This window comes from Cylas formicarius, unplaced genomic scaffold, assembly GCF_029955315.1.
Source record: "Cylas formicarius isolate icCylForm1 unplaced genomic scaffold, icCylForm1.1 PGA_scaffold_2__14_contigs__length_35257938, whole genome shotgun sequence".
Classification (NCBI taxonomy): domain Eukaryota; kingdom Metazoa; phylum Arthropoda; class Insecta; order Coleoptera; family Brentidae; genus Cylas; species Cylas formicarius.
Window position 1 is genome coordinate 24,004,594 of NW_026844319.1, and position 11,466 is coordinate 24,016,059.

At 33.6% G+C, this 11,466-nt stretch overlaps 3 protein-coding genes across 8 annotated transcripts in view; 2 read left to right on the plus strand and 1 right to left on the minus strand.

Annotated features, from left to right (window-relative positions):
- The first annotated feature begins 150 nt into the window (after positions 1-150).
- On the plus strand, positions 151-8,961 carry LOC132697872 (serine/threonine-protein phosphatase 6 regulatory subunit 3). 5 transcript variants are annotated; one of them, XM_060663596.1, is made up of 17 exons: positions 151-453; positions 533-598; positions 649-728; positions 780-1,053; positions 1,155-1,232; positions 1,272-1,325; positions 1,374-1,552; positions 1,605-1,718; positions 2,575-2,680; positions 3,025-3,309; positions 4,021-4,085; positions 4,139-4,331; positions 4,991-5,065; positions 5,133-5,227; positions 5,280-5,524; positions 6,344-6,674; positions 8,487-8,961. In XM_060663596.1, the coding sequence occupies exons 1-17, from the start codon at positions 367-369 to the stop codon at positions 8,584-8,586; spliced, it is 2,427 nt and encodes an 808-aa protein (XP_060519579.1). In that variant the 5' UTR covers positions 151-366; the 3' UTR covers positions 8,587-8,961. The 5 variants fall into 5 exon arrangements, with proteins under 5 accessions (XP_060519579.1, XP_060519580.1, XP_060519577.1 ...); XM_060663597.1 differs by having other exon boundaries at positions 1,188-1,232; XM_060663594.1 differs by having other exon boundaries at positions 1,155-1,325.
- Positions 8,962-9,084: 123 nt separating this feature from the next.
- LOC132697873 (mitochondrial carrier homolog 2-like) lies at positions 9,085-10,533 on the minus strand. The gene is made up of 5 exons (XM_060663599.1): positions 10,324-10,533; positions 10,185-10,269; positions 9,968-10,130; positions 9,591-9,909; positions 9,085-9,537 (listed from the first exon to the last, which is right to left on the minus strand). Exons 1-5 carry the CDS (start codon positions 10,447-10,449, stop codon positions 9,283-9,285), a joined length of 948 nt encoding a protein of 315 aa, XP_060519582.1. The 5' UTR covers positions 10,450-10,533; the 3' UTR covers positions 9,085-9,282.
- Positions 10,534-10,964: 431 nt separating this feature from the next.
- LOC132698366 (angiopoietin-2) overlaps positions 10,965-11,466 on the plus strand; it is a 177,158-nt gene continuing 176,656 nt past the window's right edge. For both annotated transcript variants that reach the window (XM_060664378.1, XM_060664379.1), the window contains exon 1: positions 10,965-11,082. The gene's annotated coding sequence lies outside the window, so the exon portion shown is untranslated. The remainder of the gene's footprint in view (positions 11,083-11,466) is intronic.

Below are 11,466 nucleotides of genomic sequence, written 5' to 3' on the forward strand. Positions count from 1 at the left end.
TGCCTGGTAGACCGCATATCCTCCATATGAATATAATGTAAGTTTTGCACATCATTATTAGATACTCCTCAACTTATAAAAATTGAATATTTTCTAAAGGAATTTGAAAATTTAGAATTTCCCGCTTTCTTGTTGTGTTCCGTCAAAATCAACAAGTGCATTATGGGACTTCGGATTGTGAACGTTTATTATTAGTAGAAATTGTATTTATAACTTGGGTTTTATTAATTTAATTTTATTTTAATTGCCCAAGCGAGGAAGTGTATAATTACGTGGATAAGTTGTGATATGCCTTTTACGATCGACATCTACTTATCAAAACCTCTTTGTGTATTGTTTTTTATTATCTAGCTGGATAGAACATTCATGTCAAATGAACATAACCCATCCAACAATTTAAAATTGCCATACAGTAAGAAAGGTTTAAAACGTATGTATCTACACTTTTTAAATGTAAGAAAATGTGTTCAGCAAAAAGCTTTATTGCTTGTAAAGAAGGATTTTGATTTTTTTATGCTGTGTATATTTTCAGATTGATACCATGTTTTGGAACTTTAATACAACTGTTTCCCAAATTGATTCAATTTTAGCAAAAGAGGTAAGCAATCATTTATGTCGCGTTAAAATTCCTGAGTGTTTGTTTTTTAGGATGTTACTTTACAAGAAGTTTTGGATTCAGAAGATATTATAAACGATTGTCGACTGCAAAATAAAAATTTGATAGATTTGTAAGTCGAGGTAGTTAGTTTACATTGTAACTCAAAAGACATCATTTGCAGCCTTCAAAAGCCAGAAATCATGGAAGAGTTGGTAACATTAACTACTCGTGAACCTTCTTTGGATCTAGATGAAAAAGTTCGATTCAAATATCCAAACATAGCTAGTGAATTGTTAACATGTGACATTCCTACCATAAATGAGCGATTAGCTAGAGACGAATCTTTGTTGGAAAAGCTATATGCTTTCCTTGAAAATGATTCTCCATTGAATCCTCTTTTAGCTTCCTTTTTTAGCAAAATTATGGGTGCCCTTATTGCTAGAAGTTCTGAGCAGGTGTGTGTACACTTTTTTATTGTTTTTTTTTTAACATTATGAATACAAGTATAATGGAAATTCTTTTACCTGCCCTCCTACCACTCCTTGATCTGACCTAGAACTGGTTATCCTATCAGTTTACCAGCTTACAGGTTCTGCACTTTCTAAAAGCAAAAGAAACATTTTTACCTTTACTACTTAAACATCTGGGCACATCTGCTATTATGGATCTTGCCCTTAAACTTATGACCCAGGTAGAAGGTGTGGAAATGTGTCAAAACACTTTAAATGTAAGTGTAAATAACCATTATTGAGCAGATAATAATTGATTTTTTTAGTGGTTGGATAGCCAAATGATTATACAAAAGCTTGTGATTATGCTGAACCCTAAAATGGAAAAAGAGAAGCATGATAATGTTGCTCAATTACTATGTGATTTTATCAGAATAGCCCGTGATAGTTCCAGAATTTCCACTGAAAGGGCTGATCTTGATCCTTTAGTTAACACTTTGGAATCGTAAGTTACAATTTGTTGGTCTAAATATAATTTAATTTTGCACCTTTTTTAGCTCTGAGACTATCTGCTTATTGTTGGATCAAATATTTAGTGATGAAAAATGTGAGAGCGCAATTGTGGGAGGCATTCAAGTACTTTTGGCTTTGCTAGATGTTAATCAACCAAAGTGAGTTTCTAAAGTGTTTTGCAGAAATTTGCTTTTGTTCATTTGACTTTTAAAAAACTGCATTATAAAAATAGAATAATATACTTGCATCCAAAGTTTTAACCAATTATTGGACTGGTTTTTGCTCTCATCTCAATCAATTTTAATTTTTCTAAAATAACAGCAATATGTTTAGAAAACAATTAAGTTGTGAATAGCTCCTTTAAGCTTTTTTTGTTTGTTCTACCTGCCTACAAAGTTGTATACTGCAGGTAAACAGTATTCCCAAGACATCAATGTAACAAGACAAAAAATATTATTTAACCCAGTTCAATTTAAAAATTCATAGAGGTATGATATATCACTAAACATTTTATTTTATACAATTTGAACCTTAAAAGTTAAAGTTCAATATCATCAGGTACTTTATTAAAGAACATTATAGTCTAGTAAGTTGGATGTTTCTCTGTGGCCGTGATTTTTCTCTGGAGAAAATTTTGCAAGTCCTGCAAACTTCTTCCTATTGTTCCATGTCAGAAATTCTTGTTTTCTAAATGTACCTTTACACAAATGTCTTTTGTGACTTCTAAAAATTATAAATTTGTCTCTTGTTTGGGCAAGGACAAACACTTGATTTGCAGTTGTGCCTCTACATCAAAAAATAATTCTTTACGTCTTGAGGTGAGACAATGTTTCTACAAAAAAACGCAAAATGAAAAAAACTGAAACCAAACGGTCCTTATTATTAAAAACAATAAGCTTGCCATAGAAATTATTGGATGGAACTGTAAAGCTGTAGATTGTTTTCAAATAAAGTTTATTATTATTACTTTTCAAACACATTGTCAATTTTGCTCTCTAATTTTTTCTATCACAGTATCACCATCCATGTGGAAAAGAAACAGAGAATTGTAGATTCCACTATGGAAGCTATATGCACAAGAATAAAAGATTTCCACGACATATTATTAAATCCACCCAAGGTAAATATGAAAATCGCCTATAGGTGCTTTTTTGTTTCTCCCTTGGTTCTGGTTCTGGTACGTAATGACTCCTAAGGTTGGTAATGATTTTGATCCTGATGTTTAATATTTATCAGCTCTGTTAATAATAACAAAAATTATGTAACATATGAAACAAATAATAAAAATATGCTATTAGAATCAATTGATATAAAAAAATTTTGGTCCATCAAACTAAGACCAAACCTGTACCATTGTCATCAAATAACTACTAATTAGGACCAGAGTCAACCGTAGAACCAGAAAACCTGACGTAAATTAATTATTATGGGTTGAAACCTCATCCTTTGAGAACTTATTTTCAGCAACCCTTATTGATGACCACGGTTGGTACATTGGATCCGCCCCTGGGCAATACCCGTTTGCACGTCGTCAAACTCTTATCAGTGATTTTAGCGTGGAATAACAATCACCGTCTGTTGAATGAGTTGCGTACTCTGAACACATTTACTGTGATGCTAGATTTGTTTTTCAAGTACTCGTGGAATAACTTTTTACATGCGCAGGTGGAGAATTGTCTATTAGATGTTTTACACTTCTGCGAAATCAATGATGACAGTGAGTCAAGCTCACATGCCTTATGTAAACATGTAAGTAAATGTTCTCTGTATTTGGGATCTGTAAAACTATAGGTAGTCTGTATAAACTTGAATCTTCAGACACCTAAACTTACAATTTAGTGGAATTTTGGGTATCGAATTTTCGAGTTATTTGATGATAAAGAAAGCTTGATTTGTTTTTGTGATTTTTCAAATTATATCGTTTTGGTACACTTTACTTCTTAATAATCAAAATTCATTGTGTTTTTTTACAGGGTGGTGGAACCTATTTTCTTTTAACAGAGCATATTATATTTTTGTCCCTGTTTCATTTCTGAAATAAGGCATTTAACACTTCTTTTTTCTTTTTAGTCAAACTAAGTGATTTCTTTGGCGCAGGATAAACACTATGTTCTTTTTTGAAAATAATATTTACATTGATCATTTTTCTGGATATAGAAAAATTCACGTGAAACAGGGGGAATAAGGCAATAAAAAATATGCAAGTTAGAATAATTTCTACTTTTTTGACAAAAAAGTATGCAGGTGAATTCTGTTTTTTTTTTTTAATTTATTTAAGATCTTTATTCCAAATTACTCCCAATGTAATGAGAAAATCGCGAATTTCTGCACTTCTACACCTTAGAAGCTCTAGAAGGATACAAGATAACTGACTAAAAATTTCCTTAAACTTAAACTTCCTTTGAACTCTTAAACTTCATATTAGCATTAGACTTTTAATAAAGTTATGTTTGTTTTCAGTTAATAGTTGATTGCAAATTAGTGGACAGATTGTTGCAAGAATGGAAAGATAATGATGAACAAGAGTAAGTACTGTTTTATCTCAAAGCTGCTTGTCGTAAGCAGCGTATTATTTTAGGAAAGAGGGTAAACGTATTAGGCAAGGCTATATGGGCCACGTGATCAGTATAGTCAATAATTTAGTTGAATTGTGTGAATCAACCCCTCTTGGGAAAAACCTGCAAATCTGGCAGCCTGAAACTGTGAAACTTTTGGACGTGTTTAAGGAGACTACACTTGCTGAAACCAATAAAATGCAAGACATAGTTCTGGTAAAAATTGGTATTAATTTGGTCTTGGTGGTTATAATGATCATGATGATTCATTTTGTTGCCAAAATTTATAATATTTTCTATTATTTGTTTAACACGTTTGACTTAGGTTGTTCTCCATCTAGATATTTTTCAGGAAAGTTTTTGACAACATTTGATCTATTCTTCAAAAATTGAAAAACTTTTGTGTTAATTACTCAATTACCGGGCATGATTAATAAAATTTCTAAGAAGAAAAAATCATAGTGCCATTTCTTTAGTGCTCAATTTTAGCATAGAATTTTCGACGATTAATAGTATAGCATTTTAGCAATAGGAAGACGTTTTTTTTCTAATATTTCAAACTTTTTCAAATAGGCCACATTATACAAAGCCCCCCCCCCCCCCCCCCATTCATTTAAAAATTAGTACTACTGTAAAAGATAAAATTATAATAACTCGGATTTGGGAGTTCTTGATTTTATTTAATTTTATTTCGATTAAACAAACTGTCTTCCATATATTTCTATGGAATTTGCTGTAATTAAATTCTGAATAAAAGTATCTGACAGAAGTGTTACCGAAGAATCAATGTACAATTTAGAAAAATCAAATCATTAAAAGTAAATGAATGGTTTCAACTTACAAAAATAAACTGCTTTAAAAAGTGAACTTTTTAGGGTGGTGCCGACCCAAAAAGTTCTGTAGAAGATAATGATGAGTACGGAAGCATACCCAGTGCTTTCCCCCAACAAGTAAGTGACATGACCCTGTATAACTTTCAAGTTAACAACAAATTCACCTCATTTTTACATGTTTTAGCTCTTTTCCTCTTACCAGACCCAAAATTTAACCTACATCGATAGTTACGGTGGATTTAATGATGATGCATATAATGATGGCGATGGGACTCTGCAGTAAGAGTCACAGTATCCATAACATTCAGATTTATATTGGTTGTTTTTGTAGAACGATTGAAAACCCCTCGGACGCGAACTTTGAGCTCTCTGAAAATGACTTGGCCCAAAAGGACGAGTTTTTCAAGCAAATCTGCGCCCAGAAGATCAGCACTTTTTTCGACGCCGATGATCAAATATTTGAAGACAAGGAGCACACATTTCAGACTGTAATCGAGAAGCAGGGCGTCGACAAAAATGACGTTGTGTACACTAGTGGAAGCGACGACGACTCTCCAGAGAACATGGACGTGGATCGTAAGTGAAATTTGATTATTGTAAAATCATTATTTATATTTATGAAATATGCGTTATGTGTAATTTTTGCTTACCGATAACATTTGGAGCGTTGTCGTAAGTTTGCAAATGAATTTTTTTATTAATAGTAACTAGGAAACTGATATTTAAAAACTGTCAGTGAACAACAATAAGACACCAAGTTAACAATTAAAATAGTGTCGAGGAATGCTGGGTTTTCGTAAAATTGACAAAAAAAGAAATGTAGTAACACAGCGAAATAACGCTGTAATACTATTTACAAATATTCTAGATTCCTTCCGCGTTTGTTGTTGATGAATCAAACAGTTTTCACAATCAGTCTCGGAATACAGCATTAAACATCTGAAATGACTAGATACTACTAGATACTTTATCCTAAAAATGACTAATGTAATATTTACTTGGAAGACCAGTCGGCTGGGAATTGCGAGAAAGTTGAACTTATGAAAAAACATGGACCTGCATGGGAGGGAAATATTCATTATAATTCAAACAATCTTATCAAAGGACATCATTAAATTATTGTGATTTAACTAATGATATAAGAAAGCATAGCTTTAAACATTTCGTAAATACATGTACATCTTACTACTGAGGCAGCATCGTTTTAACATGAACCAAAAAATTCAGTTTTAACCATCATTAAAATTAAAACTAGAAAGTTAGACTGCCTTTAGTTTTTGTTCATTTACTTAATTGTACTTGTTAGAGAAAGAATTCTCTCGGTCTAACAAATTAATTTCTGAGTTTTTTTTTTGCAAATTTTAATTTAAATTGGTTATAAAAATGAAATTGTAGCATGGACTTCCCCAAAACCGGTAGACACCGAGGTATTCACTTCGCCTGACCCGTGGGCCACTCGCCAGAGTAATATTTCCAACACTACCACAGAAGGATGGGCGGATTTTAGTTTGGCAGCATTTGACCTTAATACAATTAAAGGTAACGATGGTCAGCAACGGTCTACAGATTCAACAGTACCCCAAGTAGAGTCAGAATCCGCTCAGACCGAGAAAAGTTTACCTCAAGATAAATTGTCATTCTTAGAAGAGGGCACGAAAAGCGCAGCGGGCGACCAAGAGCAATTATCCAATAAAGGTGGCGAACCGAGCGTGGTGGAGCCGTCCAGGTAATAAAAATTTATTGATGTTATTGAGAAACTACATAAATTCGTTTGAAAATTGGAGTTATTAAAGTATCCAAGTGTCTCATATATTGTAAGTTGGATTTTGCGGCACTTGCATTTAACATTTCATATACAAGGTCAAACCGACGTAGACTATTTAAATTACATCGGTTAGGATTTGATACCCCTTTACACTTTAGAGCTGGGAAATACACTTATTGGGCGCACATCATGGTCTCTTCGGAAGAGATAACGGCCACAAGATGGCTGAGTGACCCTGGAGATATCTAGTTCACTAAAATTTAATCCTAATATTGAAAAATGACCCAAAAAATATATGTTTTAAAGTTTAGAAATTAATCATGTAGTTCCATGCAGATAAATACTCTAACTATAACTTGTTCTTGAGTCCAGCATGGAGTTATTCTTTTTTTTTCTTTGCTTTCTGCAGTATCACTGCCAGTTAAATCAATAAGTGATTGCCCCCTGTGACTGTCTAGTATTAAGCCTGACAGAGATTTCGAAAAGTATCTTCCGCATCCTTGATCCAGTAATAACATAGCTGCTGCAACATTTCATTTTCCCCTTTTATCTCCTCAAAAAGAAAGGTAATATATCCACAGACTGGCTAAAATCTGTATTTATGCCAATACCGAAAAAGCCAAATGAAAAAAAATGTTCGGATCATAGGCTCATTATTTTAATGAGGCATGTGCTTAAGCTGCTTCTACACATTCTACAAAAAATAATTAGTAACAAATGCGAGCAAGCTATGAGTTTGGAGCAATTTGGTTTCACAAGATGTATGGGAACTTTTTACCATGGAAACGCTTCTGGAAAGGTGAGAAAGCCTGTTTACTTGTGCTGTATTGATTTTGAGAAAGCCTTCGACCGCATTCAGTACAATAAACTGATGTCAATCCTACAGAACATTGAACTAAGATCACAAAGACATTAGGCTGATGTCGTATCTGTACTGGAACCAAACAACTACCATTATAGTGAACGGCAGTGAAACGAACCTCATTGAGCATGGCGTGAGACAGGGTTGCATACTTTCCCCCACCCTCTTCAACGTTTTTTCTGAAGTGGTCAAAAAGGAATTGTAATTGGAGGAGAAACAGTTAATAATATAGCATATGCCGACGATACCGTAATTATAGCAGAAAATCTCGTAGACCTGCAAAACTTAGTAAACAGAGTCAATGAAGCTTGTAAGAACTGGGGGCTATATATCAACATAAATAAAACTAAATATATGATTGTGAGTAAAGTAGATGTTGACCAGACCCTATTACTTTTAAACGGAGAACCCTTGGAGAGAGAGACAAAGTTGAAATGTCTCTCTGCTGCTGGATATTTTTAATGGAAAAAAAGGGGGCAAAAGTGGATTAGGCGTAAGAGGCTTTCACGGCTAAGAAACCTAAGACAATGGACAGGCCTTAATGCAGATGAGTTACTCCATGTAGCACAAGATCAGGATCGTGAACATGGCAGTCGTCAACGTTCAATAGGGACATGACACTTGAAGAAAATATACTTTTAAAAACAACAAATATTTATGTAATGCATTTCTTTCACTTAATAATATATCTAGGAAATGCCTATTTTAAAATTTATAAGGACTAGCGTTAAGGAAAAATTGTCTACTTTATATTTCCTTGTTTAATATATTTGATGAGTTATTCGATAAAAACAGTCTTGAACCATGGCAAATATTTTTTAATTCAATGTGCCCGCTAGAGCTTTCTGCATTTCTGAAATCCCACATGTTATCCTTATTTTACATTTGCAATAAATCACGTTTTGATTTAGTACTGTAGATGGCGAAAGCTGCAAACTACCAACAGCTTCGGAAAATGGAGACGCTCCAGTTGTTCCAGATAAGGACGCGTCAACTCAGAAGACAGTGTAAAAATCGCGAAACTCGATTCCGAACATATCATTCAGTCCCAAAGGTTACGGAAGGATCGAGACCTTTACCTCTTTGCAAATATATTACGTAACAGTATTTTGTGTCCGATTTCCGACAAAAAGTGTACAGAGAAGAGTAAACGAATCCGGAACAATAACCGCTGCCTTTTTTATAATGTAATTAACACGTGGATTTATAAACCATTTTTTTTTATTAAGAACCTGCGCACATTTTTTATTTCTTTTGTTTTCGTGTCGGAGATTGTCATAGTGTTGCTAAGACCATCAGAGTGCGAAGAGTATATTCTCTCATGGTGCGGCGTTGCAATTTAGAATTGTCCTACCAAGATTTCAATATTTAACAGGCTTTTGATATGTTTCGTTCAGTAATTTATTTTTTTTTCTGTGTTGTTGATACCTAGTTACATTGTAAATTTTACGAGTTATTTATAATGTTATATTAAAATAAATATAAATTAGTTAATAATGATTATCACGTTTTATTGATATCCATTAAGAAAAAAATCAAAATCTGTCTACACTTTTATTCCAGCTAGAGCACATTACCAGTTTACAGCCGAAAATAAATCAAATTTGCTGCTCCCTTGACCAGCCTCTGCTAAGACCATATATTTACATAAAAAATTTCCACAAAGTTGAATTTTTAAGCATTGGTCTGCATAACTTTGTAACATAACTAAGAGATAAAGTTCGATTCTTTGGTGATTGGAAGTGGCTTCCCGCCAATAGTTATAGAAGGCCCAACATAATAACGGACAAGAAGGCTAGAACCTCGTTTCAGTTGATTTTTCTTTGATAAGTCCAACCAGCACTGAACCCAGGAATTATAGTGCGGCATATATGCAGGTGACCCAATTGCTAGTCCAGAGTTTGTAACTGCCATACAATTAGATACCACTTGGAATGGATACATGATAGCAGAAGACAAGAACTGAAAACCATGATTAATTAGCAAAATTAAAATTAGATTGACGTTTTCTATACATTCATAGTTGCTCCAGTATACACTTTCAATTCCCTTTCCTCAATGAAGTATCTATTTATCGTATAGGTTAAACTTCCGGCCAATATCAAAGCTAATACATCCCCAAGCATTCTCGGGACCAAACCACTGAAGAAACCCAAAATACCATTGTCATGATAAATTTCTCGAATTGATGTGAAAAGGCCGCAATATTTTGTCTCCTTTCCAACAAACTGGGCCATCATTCTCACTGTTATAACGTGAAAAGGCTGACTAACAATAACCGTCAGACTGTGTGTTATTAAGTCACTTTTCATTGATTTTATCCATTTCTTTTTACTAAAAATATCAACAAATTGCAACTCAATCTATTCGTGAAAAATCTGCAATAGTACACCTCTGTTCTTCTGTCTCCTCTTCAAGTTCCTCTTCTTCATCACCCAAATTCAAAAACTCTGCGCATTTATGAGCAGCTATTGTACTAAGGAGATTGCCACAAAGCTTAGGCGCAAGGCCTGTATATAGTCCGACAAATCCATCAACGGATTTAATATGTTTGACTGCAAAAGCAGTAGGAAAATCACTTGTACTATTTTTACTTTTCTATAACTTACCATATTGGAATATGTTTGGCAATTTTAAAGCCGGTTTACCAAAAAATGTCTTTGCCGGCCTGGGTGGGATAGGTTCATACCCAATCTAATAACCGAACGAATTGATTAAATCTAAAATTGTTAGAATGGGGAATCTAACCTGTATAAGAACTTTCGCGTACTCAAATGGGTGAGACGCACTGTTTACTATAATTCTAAACGCGAAATTTGACCATTTATTTTCCTGCTTTTTCGACATCTCAGCAATTTCCTGTACTTTCGACATCTTTCAAAAACCCAGACAACTTTTCAAAAACTAATATCTCCCGGCACCCTAAAAATCAATTTATACAATATATATCTCTTAACCATGATTCTACGGTATTTTATTTATCTATCACTTAGAAACCGAAACGGTAAGTTGTACAAGATATCCAATAAAAAACTGTTAATTATAAAAATAAACACCACCTTTATTTATATTTTCACAATAAATTAGACAATATCATAGACGACGTCCAAGATTGTTGATGGGGTGAAGGTGGTGGCAGGACTGTTGATATGGTTTTGATTAGGAGAGACTCTCGTTTACAAAATTCAACCTCAAAATTGTCAAAAATGTTTGAGACAAGTTTTTGGACTATTATCCAACCATACAAGGATGAAAAAAACTATAACATTAGGCAGCATGCACTTGCGCGGTTGTGTTAAATCTCCTATTTAACCAATAATTCCTGTCTTTTCAAACCAACCAGTAAGAACTAGCGACGTCTAACAAGCAACATGGCTGCTGACAGTTCGTCTGCTCCTCAATTCGACAGGTTGCAGTTTAGATGTAGTAGATCTCGTTTAATGTTGTGGCAAAAGAAGTTAAGTGTGTGTAGATCGCTGTTTAGGCAGAAAATTGGGCAAAGTGCAGGTTAGTTTTTGAAATTCATTATCTAACAGGCATATCGTAGAAAAGTCAAGGAAACGTCAATGCATTAAGTAAATTTCTTTCCTATTGAAATTACGATTTGGGTTAACTTAATTGGGTTTAATTTCAGTTTACACTGTTTTGCCTTGAAATTGAAGAAAAACACAAAGTGCCATTATTTAATGTTCAAAGTTAGGGTAATATCATTTTTTCATTCGATGGGTGGAAGAATATACAGTATGTCTTATTTAAAAAAGAACATTTGTTAAATAGTTAGCAAATTTGTGGGATTTTGCGTATAATTTGTCAGACTCTACAAAACCAAAATTGGTCAATTGTAGGTTATTTCTACTGTTTTTTAAAAATTTATCATTGAAAACAATGAAA